General features: G+C 41.7%; 1 protein-coding gene across 1 annotated transcript in view; it reads right to left on the bottom strand.

The window, feature by feature from the left end:
- Positions 1-12,785: 12,785 nt before the first annotated feature.
- Positions 12,786-19,056, bottom strand: part of RMND5A (required for meiotic nuclear division 5 homolog A) — a 75,906-nt gene continuing 69,635 nt past the window's right edge. The window contains exons 8-9 of the mRNA XM_036750459.1: positions 18,454-18,608; positions 12,786-17,194 (exon numbers count right to left, since the gene is read on the bottom strand). Coding sequence (XP_036606354.1) covers positions 17,131-17,194; positions 18,454-18,608 — 219 coding nt within the window. The 3' untranslated portion in view covers positions 12,786-17,130. The remainder of the gene's footprint in view (positions 17,195-18,453; positions 18,609-19,056) is intronic.

Genomic DNA, 19,056 nt, shown 5'->3' with positions numbered 1-19,056 from the left:
TACCTGAGATATTTCCCCGTATAAATTAGCAACCGTTTCTTCCCTCTATTCCTTCCTTCTTTCCTCTTTTTTTGGGGGGTGGGGTGGGGTGGAGGTAGGGGTGGGAAATAGGTGTGTCTTGGGGAGCGTTCATTTTCTGTTTATTTTGAGAATTGCAAGAATAATGAATTTTGTATGTGGGCTACAGTCAGGATAGTGCTGTGAGTGTGCAAGGATGGGGCCCAAAACGGTGGGATGTGCCCATCTCCTAGTCATGGAATCCTGGGGCTGGAAGTCTTAGAGATGGACTCATCCGGGGGTGTACTAGAGCCAGCTCACAGAAGGCCCGTTGTAAAATTCTCAGTGTGAGCATTTACATCTTGGAAATTGGGGGAAAAAAAAACATGGGTTGTCTTGATTTATTGTTTTGTTGGTTGTCCAGTTGTAAGAAAGTGAGAGAGAAAATGTTGGTAATGCAAATCAAACTTTAATATGTGTCATATGGCACATGTGTGGGGGATTTGTTTGTTTCAAAAAAAACTGGTTGTTAAATATTTACCACCACACCACTGGCCTAGTCCAACACATTTGTTTTACAGATGGGGAAAAGTGAGGACCCGAGATGTGGTCATTGGTGGCTGAGCTGGGATTCAAGAACAGGGGTCCCAGCTCTCAGGCCCACCTGGCAAAATTCTGTTTTCACACAGGTTACAGAAAGGATTGAGCTAGGCCAGGAACCATAGGTTAAATGGATGTGGTTATGGAGTGAACAAAGGAGCAAAAGCAAACAGCAGAAATTACATCTAACTGTGCCCTCTCGTACAGTAGAGACAAGATGGGTATTAGCTGTGTGACCCTGAGCAAAAGTCACTCAATGTCTCTAATCTGCAAAATGAAGCTAGTAACAGCTGTAACTACCCCTCCCTCACAAGGGTGCTGTGAAGCTCAAATGAGAGAATGTACATAAAGTGCTTTGTAAACCCTAAAGTAACATGTAAAAGGTCAGCCAATATTAGACACATCGCCTATAATAATGACAGCCTTGGGGCAATCTATGAACCTCAAATACTGCTTGAGGAGCCCCTAGCTTGCCAGGGAAGTTCAAGAAAGAAGGAAAAACCTTTTCTGCAGAGATTTCCTTGCAGTTTAGCACTGGAAGGGGAGCTTAGAAATCATCCGGTCCAACCCTTCTGTTATACAAATGGGAAAAATGAGACACAGAGAACGTAGAGAATTTACCCAAGGTCACAGGGAAACACTGGAGTTGATTGAATAGGGAGGTGTCTTGGTCAGACTTGTTCTCAAAGCCTAGAAGAGTCTATGTAGGAAGGGAAGTCTTTCTAGGGTCTGTTTTATTTTAACTACACAATAAAGAAAAAAACAGGAGCCTGAGTGACTTGGAGTGTGAGATGCAAGAGACCTCATCTCAGAGAAAGCTCCAAGAGAAAGAGACAGCTTTTCTAGAGGGATAGTATATGTGTGACTCTAGGAAAGTCACTTAACCCTGTTTGCCTCAGTTTCCTTATCTGTAAAATGAGCTGGAGAAACAAATGACAAACCGCTCCAGTATCTTTTGCCACGAAAACCACAAACGGGGTCAGACACAACTGAAACAACTCAACAGCAACAAAATGGGGTTAATAATAACACTTACCTGACACAGTTGCTGGGATGATCAAATGAAGATATTGGTAAAGTTCTTAGCAGGACCCTAATAAAACCTGGTTTCTTTCCTTCCTTCCTCTACCCTAGTTCAGGTGTCCTTATCACCTTTTGCCTGAATATCGCAATGGCCTCCTAGTCTCTAGTCTCTCCTTTCCAAAGGTACCAAATTGGTACAACCATCCAACCATGTCTTCCCCCTGCTCAAGAAGCATTAGCAGTGGGCAGCTAGGTGGCCCAGTGGATAGAGCACCGGCCCTGGAATCAGAAGGAACTCAAATCTGGCCTCAGACACTTACTAGCTGTATGACCCTGGGCAGGTCACTAAACCCAGACTGCCTCCAAAAAGAAAAAAGCAGCATTAGCAAGCTCCTTCTTACCTGTAGAATTAAATACAAAACTCTTCACTTGACATTGAAAGCCTTCTACAATCTGGTTCCCAACAACCTTTGCAGGTTTATTTAATGTTATCCCAGGAAGCCCATCACTGGGGTTGAAGTTTAGAATTCTGGTCCACTTTCCATTCACCATCCTGCCCACATACAGTACTCAGGTTCCCTTAGCCCCTCGGAGTGAAGGCAGGGCTCTCAAAAGATACATGGCACAAAGAAAATTTCTATAAACTGGATCCCATTTCAAATAGGGAAAGGCTATTTAAAGAACCCTGCAGTGAAGCATCAACAGATATTAACAGGGAGCAAGCATGTATTGAGTTCATGCTACGTACCAGGCACTGTGCTGAGCACAAATGTTAAGCTCTTTGATATTTGCTTTATTTACTGAATGCCTATCCTAGTGAAGTCACTGTGAGGTACTCTTTGGAAATGAAAATTTCTAAAATTATCAGCTCCTAATTAATTTTTAGAGTGTGAATTTTTATGCAGTGGGTTTCCTCAAAGTAGGGTAGCAGATATTAAGATATTCCTCTATGCCCTGAGTTCTATGGCACTGACTCTCTCCCCAGATGCTGATTTCCCTTGAGCCCCTAACAGGAGTGAAGGAAGAACAAATCAGGGACTCTCATTGGTAGGAAGCAAAGACCATACAGGGGCCCATCCAAAATGCCCCATATTGCCTATTTCCTGTCTCCTGCACTCTTTTTGCCTAGAATATTATGGATTAAATGGGGGGCAGGAACCCTATCCTACCTTAGACTGTTTACATGAGGCTGGTACTTGGTATCCATGCCTATTGAAATCCCAGGCATTCTTCAAAGCATAGTTCAAAGCCCATCTCTTTTGTGAAGCCTTCCCACATTTCCACATATACACACCCAAGCAGAAAGTGATCTCTCCCACCTCAAATCTCTCACTTACCCACACTACTTGGTCGCTACTTGTGTCCCTGCCTTATCTCCTGTCCTAGACTCTGAGGGCTTTTTTTTTTCCTTGCAGAAAACTTTTTTCTTTTTTCAATACTTTATTTTGGGTTTTTGTATTTATTTAGTATTTAATTTTTCCCCAGTTACATGTAAAAACAATCTTTAACATTTATTTTTAAAACTTTTGAGTTGCAAATTTTCCCCCTTCTTCCCTCCCTACTCTGCCTCGTTGAGAAGGCAATTCAATTTAGATTATACATGTGTAGTCATGCAAAACATATCCATAATAGCCATGTTGTGAAAGAAACCATAGACAAAAAAAGTTTAAAAAGTGTGCTTCGATTTGTATTCAGCCACCATCAGTTCTTTCTCTGACGACAGATAGCCTTTTTCATTATAAGTCCTTCTGAGTTGTCTAGGATGGTTGTATTGCAAGAATAGCTAAGTCATTCACAGCTGATCATCTTAAAAATTGCTGTTACTTTGTACCCAGTATATTTCACTTTGCATCAGCCCATGCAGGCCTTTCCAGGTTTTTCTGGGAGCATCCTGCTCATCATTTCTCATAGTACAATAGTATTCCATCATAATTACATATCACAATTTGTTCAGCCATTTCCCAATTGACAGGCATCCCCTCAATTTCTAATTCTTTACCTCCAGAAAAGAGCTGCTATATTTTTGTACATATAGGTCCTTTTTCTTTTAGTTTTTTTTTTCTCATTTCCAATACAGACCTAGTAGCAGTATTGCTAGGTCAAAGGGTATGCATGGTTTTATAGCCCTTTGGTTGTAGTTCCAAATTGCTCTATAGTTTGGTTGAATCAGTTCACAGCTCCACCAAGAGTTGTGTTAATGTCTCATTTTTCCCACATCCCCTCCAACATTTGTCATTTACCTTTTTTTGTACTATTAACCAATCTAATAGGTTTTTGTACTATTAACCAATCTAATAGGTATGAGGTAGTACCCCAGAATTGTTTTAATTTGCATTTCTCCAATCAGTGAGTTAGAATATTTTTTTCACATGGCTATAGATAGCTTTGATTACTTCATCTGAAAACTGATTTTTTTTGATCATTTATCAATTGGGGAATGGGTCTTATTTTTATAAATTTGACAGTTCTCTATGTTAGAGAAATAAAGCTTTTATCAGAGAAACTTGCTTCAAAAGTTTTTTTTTCCACTGTTACTATTGCTAACTGTATTTCCCTCCACCCCTCTGTTTATTCTCTCTCCTTTCACCTTGTCCCTCCTCAAAAGTGTTTTACTTCTGACTATCCCTTCCCCCAATCTGCCCTCCCTTCTATCACCATCCCCCTTCTCTTATCCTCTTCCCCTCCTACTTTCCCATAGGGTAAGATAGATTTCTATACCCAATTACCTGTGTGTTAATCCATCTTTGAGCCAATTCTGATGAGAGTAAGATTCACTCACTCAATCTTACCTCCTGCCTCTTCCCCTCCACTGTAAAAGTTTTTTTCTTGCCTCTTTTATGTGAGATAATTTATCCCATTCTACCTCTCCCTTTCTCCCAGTCAATTCTTCTCTCACCCCTTAATTTTATTTTTTAGATATCATCCCTTCATATTCAACTCACACATATGCCTTCTGTAGGTCTTATGACTTACAAATATCATCTTCCCATGTAGGAATGTAAACAATTTAACTTTATTAAATTCCTCATGATTTCCCTTTCCTGTTTACCTTTTTACTGCTTGAGTCTTGTATTTGAAAGTCAAATTTTATATTCAGCTCTGGCCTTTTCATCAAGAATGCTTGAAAGTCCTCTATCTCATTGAATATCCATTTTTTCCCCTTAAGTATTATACTCAGTTTTGCTGGGTAGGTATATCATGAAGGTGGAATTCATGATCTCAAAGAAAATCATAAATATGCCTGAATGGCTCAGAATCACAGGATATAAGGAATTCTCTAGGTAGAAGGCAGAGGAATTAAAGCATTTATTCAAGCTCCAAAGTAGCAGACCCATGGGCCAATGTCCCCAACTCAATATCCTAGCCAAAAGCTTCCAGACCCAATAAGTCTGCCTCACAATAGTAACCAGGAGGTTACAGAAAAACATTATGACAGTAAGACAAATCATATTCCTGCTTCCCCCCAATGCTAGGGCCCTCCGGTAAGATTAACCACTGGCCTCAATCCCTTGCCCTCTGGTCTGCACGCAGGTCAGTCCTGCTCTCAGCAGTGCCTGCTGCTTCGGTTTCTTCTGCTTCGGCTTCTGCTGCCACTGCTGCCGCCGTTGCTGCTTCCACCGCTCCTCCTTCTCCCGCCTCCACCATGTCTCAATCTCCAAGCTGTGTTCTCTCTTTTTATACAGTTGTTAGACATCATCCAATTGACTAGAACGTCATCTGAGCGACCAGAACCCAGGCGCCCACTATTGGCTCTGGTCCCAGCAACTCCCCCCAGCACCCTGGAGGCCTCACGCTCACATCAGCCCAGCACCCAGTAGCTAGGGGTTTTGGGCCTACTTGGGAGCAAAGATATAATCAGACCTCCCTTCATGGGCCCCACCTGGAGCCTCACCTGAAGCCTATTCAAATGCGTGGGGGGGAAAGATCTTCTCATTTACTGATTGCCTTAATAGTAGGTGATTCTTGGCTGAATCCTAGTTCCTTTGCCTTCCTGAAGATCATATTCCAAGCCCTCACATCCTTTAATGTAGAAGCTGTTAAATCCTGTGTTATCCTGACTGTGGCTCAGCCGGACTTGAATTGTTTCTTTCTGGCTGCTTGCAATATTTTCTCCTTGACCTGGGAACTCTGGAATTTGGCTATAATATTCCTGGCAGTTTTCATTTTGGGATCTCTTTCATTTCCTTCCACTTCTATTTTACCCTCTGGTTCTAGAATATCAGAGCAGCTTTCCTTGATAATTTCTTGAAAGATGTTATCTAGGGGCTCCTTTTTTGATCATGGCTTTCAGATAGTTCAATAATTTTTAAATGATCTTTCTTGGATCTATTTGTTTTTCCAATGAGATATTTCACATTGTCTTCTATTTTTTCATTCTTTTGGTTTTATTGTTTCTTGATTTCTCATAAAGTCATTAGCTTCCATTTGCTCCATTCTAATTTTTAAGCAATTATTTTCTTCAGTGAGCTTTTGGATCTCCTTTTCCATTTGGCCAATTCTGCTTTTTAAGGCATTCTTCATCGCATGGGCTTTTTGGAGCTCTTTTGCCATTTGGCCTAGTCCGTTTTTTAAGGTGTTATTCTCTTCAGTATTTTTTTGGGTCTCCTTCACCAAGCTATTGACTCTTTTCTCATGATTTTCTTGCATTACTCTCATTTCTCTTCCCAATTTTTCCTCTACTTCTCTTACTCGATTTTCAAAATCCTTTTTGAGCTCTTCCATGGCCTGAGACTAATTCATATTTTTCTTGGAGGCTTTGGATGTAGGAGCTTTGACTTTGCTATCGTCTGAGTGCATGTTTTGATCTTCCTTGTCACCATAACTATCTATAGTCAGTTTTTTTCCCCGCTGTTTGCTCATTTTCCCAGCTTATTACTTGACTTTTAACTGTTTGTAGGGCTCTGCTTCCAGGGTGCGGGACACATTGTCCCAAGCTTCAGGGGCTTTGTGCAGCTGTTTTCAGAGAAACTTCTAGGGACTGTCTGTGGGCTGAGAGCTCCAGGAGCAGCTGTTGCCATTACGGGTTCAGTCACTCCCAAGGTCTGCTCTGGGTTTGCTGGGGGTAGAACTTTGCTCCACTCCCACTCTGGCATGACAGACCCTTCCTGCTGACCTTCTAAGTTGTCCCAGCTGTCTGTGTGCTGAAAGATCCAGAAACTGCCACTGCTGCAAGTGATTCAGTTGCCCCAAGGCCTGCTCCAGCTTTGCTGGGGCCCGGTCTGTGTTGGCACAGCCTGCATTAGATTTCACTCCTCTCTCAGCCTGGTGCAACAGACCTTTCCTGATGACCTTCCAAGTTGTCTTGGGCTGGAAATTTGTTTTGCTGTTTTTTTTTTTTCTGGTGGGTTCTGCTACTCTAGAATTTGTTTAGAGTCATTTTTAAAAGGTATTTGGAGGGTTTTGGGGGAGAACTCAGGTGAGTCCCTGACTTTACTCTGCCATCTTGGCTCTGTCCCCCAGGACCTCTTTTTGTAAGATCATATATCGAGAGCTGGATCAGAAGCAGTCTCATCCAATCCCCTCATTTTAAAGATGAGAATACTGATTCCCAGGAAAGTTGTGATTTGCTCAAGGTCATGCAAATGTGTCACAACCAGGTCCTCTGACACCAGTTAGCCCCAGCTGGGGACCCCACAGGGTGTCAAACCTTGCTTAGGGCAATAGCTAAGTCACCACGCTCTGGTCCTAGGTCAAAGTGCTGAATACAGTGGGGAAAATTCATCACCCAGGAGCTGGGGAAGGCGCTGAGTGACCAGAAGAAAGCCAGAAAATTCTTATCCATGGGATTAAGATCTGGGACCTTAAAGATTGAGTATAGGCCTTTCATTTTATAGATTAGGAAACTGGAAGTTAGGCCTGGAGAAGGGAACTCTGAATCACATATTTACTAAACTGGCAGTGTGGAGTGGGGCAAGAGGCCTGGACTTCCTTCCTCATCTATAAAACAAGGCACTTGGACTCAAGGTCCTTTCCAAGTCTAAATCTAAGAGTTTAGGATTTAGCAGGATCAGGATTTGAAACTCAGGTTCTTTGATTCCATATCCAGGTTTTTTGTTTTGTTGGGCAAGTAGGTCTATATCCAAAAGAGATCAAAGAAGAAAGGAAAGAACCCATGTGTACAAAACCTTTTGTAACAGCTCTTCTTCTGATGGCAAAGAATTGGAAAATTGAGGGGATGCCCATCAATTAGGGAATGGCTGAACAATTTAGGGTATGTGATTGTGATGGAATACTATTGTATGAAGGAAATGATTTCAGAAACACCTAGGAAGACTTACATAAATTGACATACAGTGAAGAGAGCAGAACCAGGAAAACAATTTACCTAATTATAATAAATCAACTGTGAAAGATCCAAGTAACTAATCAACATGAAGACCCATCACATTACCAAAGGACTCATGATGAAAAACATTGTCCATTTCCCAACAGAGAACTGAGGGACTTAATTGTGTAGATTGAAGCATATATTTTTCTTTTGGGTGGGCGGGGCGGGAAGGGACATAGCTAATACAGAAATTTGTCTTACATGACTTCATAGTTTTTTAATGGGTGTTGTATTTCTTGCCTTCTCAATTGGTGGGAAAGAGTGGGGGAAGAAAAAGAATCTGGAACTGAAAATAAAATTGAATGGAAAAAAAAAAAAGGTGAATTGGTTCTCTGAGAAGGAAGTGGGTTTTCTTCCTCATTAGAAGTTTTCAAGCAGAGAGCCAGATAATTTCTTGTTTAGTATGTTGTAGAGATGGGGCTTCTTTTGGAACTGGGTTGGCCATTAGGTCCCTGTCAAATCTGTGAAAGATATAAGGATGGAGCAACTCAATAGATTGGCTCCAAGAACTGCTTATTACAACATGAGCAATAAGGGTTTTGGTGTGGTTAAGTCCACTTTCGTTATCCGAGGGAAACGTTTAGACTGTTCTCTTTTACATCACTATGGAGTTCATTGAAGAGACTTAGTGTTCCAAGTCTCCATGCAGTTAATGCAATATCCTCTGAGAATAGGAGCATCTGGAGAAACTTCCACTTGGTCTCTCTGTGGAGCATCCTTGGTGATGTTGCAGGGTCTCTGGGGGAACAGATATTCCTGTTTTCTCCTTTGCTCAAATCTATTACTCAGCAGTTCTTTGAAGAATGTTCTTTCCTCTCTTGTAGTTGTGAGAGAATCTGATGTGATGTTAATATATGCATGGGAAACACCTTGTTGTAAAAGAGCCTTTTAGGCTGCATTTCATTCTATAGCTGGAGGCTCCTTTTTTATCACCAAACAGAGCATGAGCATGTCATCTATGTATTTCTGGCAGCTGTGTGAGCATGTATTCAAGCTCTTCTAACAAGCCTTCAGTGGGGGCAGCTAGGTGGCTCATAGAGCACTGGCCCTGGAGTCAGGAGGACCTGAGTTCAAATCTGTCCTCAGACACTTGACACACTTACTAGCTGTGTGACCTTGGGCAAGTCACTTAACCCCAATTGCCTAGCCTTCCCCCCTCCAAAAAAAAAAGAGAAACGAGCCTTCAGTGTTAGGTCCCAGAGATACAAAGATCAAATGAACTTGCTCTCCATACTTGGTCTTAAGCTTAGGTTACATTGGGGTTGGGAAGATACAACATATAAATACATGAGTATCTGCATCCAGTACCAGGCATATATGCACTTAATGCTTCAAATTTCACTCGTGGCACCAATTCCCTGTGTGAAGGATGTCCCTCCACTAACGCAAACATGCAATTCACCAGTAAGAAGAGCCTTAACAGGTTGTATTATATTCATTATATTAGAGGCAGTACATGTTTCCTGCCCTCTACCTGTTCTCTACCCACTTTGAAACACTGGTGCACAGGTAAGTAAAGCAAAATATAAATGACTATTTAAGTAGTGGGGGAACACTTAAAGGAATCAGCAGAGGCTTAGGAGGTGACAGCCGAATTGACTTCTAAAGGGGATCAGGGATTCTAAGAGGCAGAGATTGCCTGGGTTGAATGCACAGAAGTGGGAAATAGAGCTAGGTGTCACAGAGGATAGGATGCCAGGCCTGGAGTCATATTCATCTTCTGAAGTTCAAATCTGGTCTTAGATATTTACTAGCTGTGTGACCTTGTGCAAAGCACTTAACTCTATTTGCCTCAGTTTCCTCATCTGTCAAATGAGCTGGAGAAGGAAATAGTAAACCACTGCAGTACCTTTGCCAAGAAACCCCAAATGGAGTAACACAGAGTCGGACATGACTGAACATATACATATTAAGAAGTGTGTGTGCATAATACACTATTTTAAAAGGGTCCCTGTTCTCTTCAATTTCCTACATGTTAACTGGGTAGTCACCTACCTTACATACCTTGACTACTACCCTCTGGTTCCCCTTCTGCACAGCAGCAAGTCAGACTTCAATTTAACTTGTACATACTTCCAATAATGTTGCATAGGATTGAAGTTCATTTCATCAACACCAACTGATCTGTTCCAGTTACAATCTATTTGTTGTCCTTCCAGTTTCAACAACTGTTCTCAGAGTCATCTGGCTCACCTGTGCCACGAGGCAAACTTTCAGCAGTCTTGTCTTCCCCTCCACTACTTTCCATTGTTTTACAAGATGATACTTTTCCCATGATGTTTCATCATCCTTCTGTGCAGCATTTTGCTAATGAGCTCATACCCAAAGCTACAGTGTCACCCTTAATGGTGAAATCATCATTATCTTGACAAGAAAATCCAAATGTTTGTTGGAAAAGATTTCTAGGTTCTTTGGGCCTTCTTGTTTTTAAATGTTCTGAATCAGATATATATATATATATATATATATGTATATATGTATATGTATGTGTGCGTGTGTGTGTATATATATATACATACTGAAGGAAGAACCTGTTTCAACAGGTAATGTGGGGTTGCTACCTTTATTACTTTTGTCATATCTTTAGCCTTTCTCATTATCTTTTGATTTCCACTTTAGCTCTAAGTTGTCTTCTGTCATTACAGCGAACTTCACTTTTCCTGATGTTCTCCTATGCTTTTGATTTCTGGTGCCTTCCATATCTCTTCTTGAAGAAAATTCTCATGATGTACAGGCAAGGTTCCTGAGTAGTCTACAATCCTGGTTACTATTGTTTTTCTGCCTTGATCCCAAACCAGGTTTTTCGATATAGCTGAGCTCACTAGTGAAGTCATCAGTATCCAAGTGTCAGGTTAATTTAATTTGGAAAGTATTGTCAAGTTACTCATAGAATTTCTCTGCTTCATCCTTCACAAGCGGCAATGATCTTTATGGTGGTCAGCTTGTTTTTGTTCATTCTGAACCCCATAAGGCAAGATGCTAATCTTACATTAAGTGATGTTTCTTGCTGTTGGGGGAATATGATAGAAACACCTTTGTCAACTTCTTTAACTGAGGAGAATGTGAGCTGCCCTTTCGTTCCATTTAGCTGTGTAATTTTTTTTAATATCTTCTAAGCTTCATTATAATAATACATAGCCACAGTTCTGTTCCTCCAGAAGGGTGTCGATTCATTGGCTGGGAAAAGAATGCACATTAATGCACAATACTTCGATGACCTGTGATTTCACAGGTTTGTTGTGAGGATCAAAATTCCAAAGTGTGTAATGGGTTTTGAAAACCTTAAAATGCTGAATATCATCTATTTCAAATGTCTTGAAACATGCAAACTTCTTCTATAAAGATTTCTCTGATCTTCCAATACAGAAGTGATCTCTCCCTCATCTGATCTTATAAACACTCTTTATACACCTTATCTAGTATTTATTTTAAACATCCATTGTGTACCAGCAACAGTGGTAGGCACTCTTTTGTACTTATGACTTAATTTCTTTTCTATTTTAAAACCTATATAACCATATCGCTCCCAATTAAGTCATAAGCTGCTTGACAATAAGGGCCTTTTTATTTATTTGAACCTCTTTCAGGAGTCTAGCACTGAACAACAGCAGAGATAAAGGACCAGCAAACCAAAAATCAAATTAAGACCTCAAAGCAGATTTTTAGCCCCAAATTCAATGTGATAAAGGAAGCATTTTATAAATAAGGAAACAGGCCATCAAAAGCTTCTAATAAATGACAGCTTCCCTAACAGGTTTATCAAGTTTTCTTTGTATCACACAGGCCTTTAGCTATATAACTAGGACTATGTGTTCCATCACTGAATGAGGGAAATTCTAAAATCCTCAAAAGATTTAATATCTGTATGTTTGTCTGTCTCTCTCTAAAAATATACAAAGGAACCAAAATTAAATTGTTGGTCTTCACTACAGGGAAATGAAAGTTGGACTAGTAGGTAGATTTTGGCCAAAAACCACAAGAAAAACCAGTTTGTCAGAAAGTACAAAGAAATTTCCCAAAGGATCATTACAATTCAACAAGAAGGTCGGAGAATATTAACAGCTGTAGAACCAAGTGAATTGTGAGCGGCAAAATGAGAATGACCAGGATTCTCTATCAATCTGCTAGAAGGGGAGAAACTGACCATGTGTCTGAGGTCTCTGAAAAGTCCCTAACTCCTCACTTGTTTCTGGGAAGAGAAGACAGCTTGGCGATGGGTCTTCCATGGACCTTACTCCAATACATGCACTACAACTCAGGGTAGGGATGTGGGTCAGGAAACAGGGAAGGTGTTAGACACAACCGTAGAATCATCAGCCCTGAAAGTGGCAAAGGGAAGGGTGGGGCAAGGGAGAAGGCCATCTATGAGGTGTGAATCATGTTCCTTACTTAGAAACACTCAATTCCCAGCCACCTTATCTTCTCTGAACTTTAGATGCCATCAGAACATGGAAAAGTGGCAACAATAAAAGCTTTTAGAATAAATTATACATAAGCTGTCAGGGAAGGAGGTTTCTGCGCATCCAAGTTGTCTTTGCTTCCAAAGACATTACCAGAATCTTCAGGCTCCCTCCCATCATTCTGTACATAAATATAGGACTAGTCCACTGAACAACTCAGGAAGGTGAAAAATTTAATTTTTTAAGCATATAACCCAAACCCACCACCCACCCATAAGAAGCAATATTTTACATATAAACTCAAACAAAGCACTTTTTGCACATTTGTTTCCCAATAACGTATCTACGATATGCCACACATAGTGAAATTTATACATTTAAATGGAATTAAATTGATTCCCTTAAGTCATTTAAATATGCATCAAACAGACAGAATATTTCACAATTCATGTGTTAAATAATGTTTATTGTTAGCCAATGTTATTGTTATTATTGCCTATAGTCTCTAAGATGCAGCTTTATTGTGCCTTTGCAAAGATACATATATTTTTAAAAAACGATCAAATTTCATACATATAGCTCTATATGATACAATACAGTGCAACACTATTTTTGTTACATAATTATAGAAATACTATTGAACCCTACAGCACAAAAGAAGCAAAAGAAATACAATCCTGAGGCATATGAACAAGATGATTGGATGACATTGCTTTCAACATAGGTTTAAAAAAGAAAACCTAAGAGTGGGGGAAAATACCACACATGCACACAGCCTGCAATCCTGAGGAAACTATACACTAAACTTCTGGCCCTCCCAAGAGACCTGAATGTGGAGGTCCTTCCTGTTCCATTTCAAACCCATGCGCACACCCCCCTTAATACATACACCCAGTTTCTCACACTCATCACACCCTCTCCCCACAAGAGGATTAGGCACTACTACGTCCTAGGGAACTCCATACCTGGCTTATTGGGAAAAGAGAAATTGTAGAAGCAGAGGCCTTAGCAAGTGTAGATTCCCACTAACCATGAGATAGAGCTAACAAAAGAAATGTTGCTAAGCCAACTATCTTCTCCTTTTTCATTCCCTTCTGGGAGAAAATAAATGATATGATCACTGTAGCTGAAAACTGAGGGGGTTGGGACAGAGAATGTTCTGAAAATCAAACTCAGTCTCTCCCCTGGTTTTGAAGAACAATGGCTGTAAAAATGCACACTGCAAAGCAAATGACTCATCTACTATTCAAATGCATGTGTCATTCTACCAATTTTTGGTATCTAACTGCTTACAACTCAATACCAAGGTTTCATGAATCTTGTACCTGCTTAAGGTAAACATGAATGTACTGTATGTATAAAACCTGCCCACACCTGAACTCCACCTCAGGGCAGCTCCCCAGCCTCCCCGGAGATGGCTGGTGATCAATGCAGTCACGGAGACTGCCCTTCTGAGTGATCCAAGTGATCTGGCTTCCATCCTATTGATGAAGTTAAGCAAACCACCCCCAACCCCCGCCCCCCACCCCCCACCCCTTGCCCCCTCTTTGATAACTGGAGTCAGCTGACTAGACAAACTGACAGGCTGCCAGTTTACCCAAATGCCTTGTACCAGCGGCTTGTCTAAGCAGACTCTCCCGGTTGAGAAACAGCCCATTCCAGCTCAGATGCTGAAGAACCGTGGAAATGCACTATGCGGCCCAAGCAGCAGCAGGCGGCTTCAGCCTCAGCTCTGCTAGACTAGCTTTGGGAGAAAGGGAGTCATCCTTCCCACACACGGCCGTATAGAGGATGTTAGTGTTTCTGTAGAGAGCGGCTCTATGGAATCACAACCAAGGCTGTGTTTCTCTAGCAACATATTTTCAATTAAATACTCGCACACTTATATACTCATACACCCTATGAATGTGAGGTGGCTCTTGTGTCCCAAGAAGCACCAATACCCGTTCATTTATATGTGACAAATCTTTCACTTTTCAAAGTAACTCAGATGATCACCACTAGAGCAAAAGCAGTGGCACCTTGAACGAATTGCATACAAGTGAAAATGGTGAAAACAACTGGAGCCACTTGAAAGCTGTCCTGGGAAAAGAGCAAGGCTGGCCACAGGCCAGCACTTGAGGTTTAGAGAGTAAGGTCTCAATTGGCTTAGCATAGTAGTGTGGCCCATGTCCATGAGGACTCACAAGAAAACTTTCAAATTCAAAACTTGGAGAAACCATTTGGAAACGGCTTTGACTTCACACTGTATTCCTGTGGCTTGCTGTTAACCCTGTAAAAAACCCTGACTGTACCATCAACATCTGACAGGGGAGAGGCAGGCCCCAGGCACGCTTGCACACCCCCACCTGCACACAGACACCACGCCCCTCTTCTGCACCCTGAGGACGTGTGAGCATCAGCTGCCATGGGGACATCTCCTATGTCGGTGAAGTATTGCCAGAATCAGAAGGTCTTCATCTTCTTTGGTTACCATATACAAAAGCTCAGCCCGCAGCCTCTTCAAATACTTTTCTCCAAAGCATCTAGCCTTAAGTGAATTAACAACACATGCTGTGCTTTATAAAGCATATCTTCATTCAAAATGGTTTTGAAACTAAGTCATCACCTACACCAAAATTTAATTTCATATCCTAAGGCCCTAACACTGCCTTAGGGGAATGGACTCAAATCCAGATGCTTTAGTTAAGTCATGTTCTCTATACACTTTTTATGAGCTACAAATCTAACAAAATTTCTAGCACTGGGATAAATAAAACTTGAAGCAAGTCTATGGCTTATGGTCTTGCAAACAGCATGTGTCTGCTCTCAGAAATGTCTAGTCCACCAAGCACCGACAACCTTTTTCTAGGTATTTTTAAGGTTTTCCATAAATTCTAAATGTCATATAGGCATAGAAAGTTCAAAGAAGAGAATATGGTCAGAATAAAACTAAATTTAGCTCGGCAGGGGTGGAAGGGAAAACATTTGGGGCTAAATTTGTTGAGGGAAAAAGCAGAGACTTGACAAATACCCTAGAATTCCTTTAAACTGCTTCTTCCCTACATTGGCTATGAGTAGCTCCCCTCCCCCACCCCCCCACCGACTGTGGTTGTCAAGTGACTTGCGGGAGTTTTTCTGCTGTGAGCAGAAGACAACACAAACATTTAGGGCAAAAGAAGCAAAACCCTCTTATTTCAGATCTTATCCAAATTAACATGAGAACCAAGTAAACTGAAGATTCTGAAAATCTGCTCAACCAGCCCAGGAGAGTCTCATGTTTCACCCCTGAGCCCCAGGCTAAGTTCAAACAGAATGTGTTGGCATTCTCTCTCCCCGGGCCATCCAACACTTCATGCCAAACATCGCGTGCCAGCAAAGGTCCAAATGCTGCACAGGAGATTATTCTACCAGCTTACCTGGTCACTCAGCCTAGCCCAACCCCACCCCAAGTGCTTTTAACAGCCAAGTCAACCTTGGCGATGATGTCCTGAAACCTCAAACGCCTCCTGTGCTGTTGTCATCATCCTCCTCCTCCTCCTTCACTCCTCCTGAGGAGTTTTGACATTGGTGTCCAGTTCCAAGTCCAAAAAAACAGGATTTCAAAAACGCAGATTTCCCAATAACATTCTTCTCCACAATGTGTGACACCAATACAGTGAAGCCGTGTTTTCTCTCCCAAGAGTTCTTCTCCATAGAGTTCACAAGACAAAGAAAGATTCTTTACAGTTACCTTGACATGCCAAATGGCAAACTTTGGGACAGTGCATTCAGAGGGAAAAGGGAAGGATCTGTATCAGGAGTCAATGAGGTGACAGACTGCAGAAGAGAACGTGAGCGCGTGACAGCTAAAGTACAAACAGTAACAAGCAAACATATTCTGAGTGACTGATTTAAGTTAGCTTCTCCTTTACAGGACTGAAAACAGTGAAGCCTACGACTGGAACGTGCATCTTCCCTTCAAAGAGACAGTAAAGAATCCAACAGCCCGGCGCTGGTGTCTGTCACATACAACAATGTACTCAAACGACAACTCTCCAGGGAGCAAGCTTCCGGGCCCAGGCCGGCCACCCACAGCCCCTTTACCAAGCCTTCTCTGGAAACAAGCCCCAACACCCACGGCTGCCCATTCCATTCTCTCCGGCAGAAGATGCACCCTCAGCTCAGCGGCCATTCCACCAGCCAGCCTGGGGGAAGGGCCACAGACAGACAGACATCTGGGCGTATGTATGTCTGACTTCAAGAGCTGCACGAAGAAGGGGCGGAGGGAAACTTCTGAAAGCAGACTCAGAATACATCACAGCTTGTTTTCTTCTTTAAGCAAAAAATACAAATTAGTTCTATAGCACTATTTAGTTTATCAAACTTTTTCTGAAGAATTTTTAATTATGTACACATAACAGGAAATAAAACTTTTTCACAAACGTTCTTCAAGGATGAAAATCATCAAGAAGAGGACGACAGAATAAAAGCAGGAGAAATATTCAACACAGGGGAAGGGCGATTTCTCATTTCTGCTCTTAAAAAGTAAAAAAATCACCACGTAATTAAGTACAAAAACCGGCATTGAATGACAACTGCTGGTGTGTTTACTTGATCAGAAATGAAGACCAAGAGTATAATAAAGCCCTATGGTAAGGTAAATTCAGGAGCACTCGCCCTCGGGGTGGGCACACTCAAACGCTGACCAGGGTTCGGAAGTGTCCACAGTCTGTGGCAGCAAATGCAGCGAGTACTGTCTGGTGCTCTGAAATGCGCCTGCAATCCGAGGGTCACTTACAAGTGGCGTTTGAAGTTATTTCTTCAGAAAAATATCTGTTTGGCATCTCCCGGACTTTGTTCCATCGGGCAGTAAGGGCATTTTAACCTAGAGACAAAGAGAAGACGCTGGAACGCTGTGACTGTCAGGAGCCGGGGGGCAATCCCAGGAAGCAGCCTTCCTTTGCCCTTGGCTGATACTATAATTAAACTGCACTCTTCTCTCCTCAGTTCCCAACCATAGGACCCTAGGACCACTATCAATCCACACATATCATTCATGAGCCTGGGAGCCAAAGACTGTAGCACAAAGCAATCTCTGCCCTCTCAGAGCACAGGCTAATCAAGTCCAAGTGCCTCGGCTGAGCCCAAACCACCAATATGTATGAGTGGCAGGGCACTTCTGACTCTGAGATAATGTCTCTAACCACTGTGCCACACTGACTCTCAAACAAAATAGATGCAACGTAGCTTGGGGGAAGGACCACCAAGGAGAAGTCAGGATTTTTTTTTTTTATAAACAAAGCAATAAGATTAACTCAAAAAGGTCTGAATTTTGGTACCCCTAGTACTAAGGGGAAAAGTGTGTAGAACATTCCCACCAAAGGTCAATGGAAGAGATACAGACAATGAGCCTAGGCCTGGCCTTAGGCTCCTTTGTTCCCAGGGTTTGGAAAGGAGTGAGGTGGAGGGGGGCACCCCTGCAAATGAAACACCCCTGACCTAGCTCACCTGACATGGTGGAAATGGGTCCAGGACTAAGTTCAAAGAAAAAATGCTGCACGCTGACAGCCAGACCTCCATTCTGAATGGACACCATGTTTTGTTCTGTCCAATTCAACGAATGGGGAGAGATCTCAACAAAGAGCATCCTCTCCAGGTGCTCGTGGCCTCTGCTTAAGAGATCTGACCACTTATATCTCTATATGCATACACTGGACCAAAAGAATCTTATACGGATAGACAGACAAGTGGTTAGGGAGTCTGTTTAGTTTTGTTCTTTAAGGGGAAGAGGGCAGATCTGTGATTTCATAACCACAAGTGAACACCCAATATAGAAACTGCCTCCCAAGATGCAGGTCAGCAACCTTTCTGTGACTCCACATACCTGGAGAGCTGTTTATGGATATGGACAATGACAGGTTAATGGCCTGGCTCAGACAAGAGATGGGGGTGGGACTTGAACCCAGGTGTTCCTGAAGCCAAGACTGGCCCTCTCTGCAATGTACCTATTACATTTAAGTCTAGCCATACTAAGGTGGACACTTAACTTTCATTGTTCTCCTTTGCTGCCACCAAATACCAAAATGTTCCAAGTTCTAAAAGCATTTTTGGAAAACAAACTGCTAAAAATGTCATGACACTTACTTGCTACCATTAAACATTTTATTCAGCGCATCTCTTGAGATAATATGACCACAGACCAACTTCATAGGTGGATTATTATCTGTTGTTTGCTGACGAAGAATGGGACAAGCGAATATAGAGTGATACCAGCACTTTTTACCAAGGTCCACTTCGATCTGTTTTTAAAAATAAAAATAAGTAGATAAATATCAAGAAACAAGTTGATTAATAAATGAATGAACAAATAAGGAGAGGGTTGAAACCAGTAGCTAGCTACCATTCTAAAATGTCTACCTGCTTTATGCAGCAAAGAAAATTTTATCAAGTATCTAAATGTGACTTTCCCTCTGTTTTCTCCAACTCTGAGACACATATTCTTCAGGTTCAGCCCCCACTGTTACTGGGAGTTTTAATTAACTTTCAAAGCTAAAAGCATGTGACTGCTTTTGATGCCAACCTATAAGGATATAAAGCCAAGCCAATGTCCACGATAAAGATATCAAATTGGCAAAATTTCTACAATCTGGACTCTGTAGAGAAAAAAGTAATCACAAGAGATGAGTTTTCAGTAAAAAGAAATGGTTTTTTTTTTGGGGGGGGGGGCACAATTTTGCTCTCTCCACA

Source organism: Trichosurus vulpecula, chromosome 3, assembly GCF_011100635.1.
Source record: "Trichosurus vulpecula isolate mTriVul1 chromosome 3, mTriVul1.pri, whole genome shotgun sequence".
In the NCBI taxonomy this organism is placed as follows: Eukaryota; Metazoa; Chordata; class Mammalia; order Diprotodontia; family Phalangeridae; genus Trichosurus; species Trichosurus vulpecula.
Note: the sequence above shows the minus strand (reverse complement) of the source record. Positions and strands in the feature narration are given on the sequence as shown.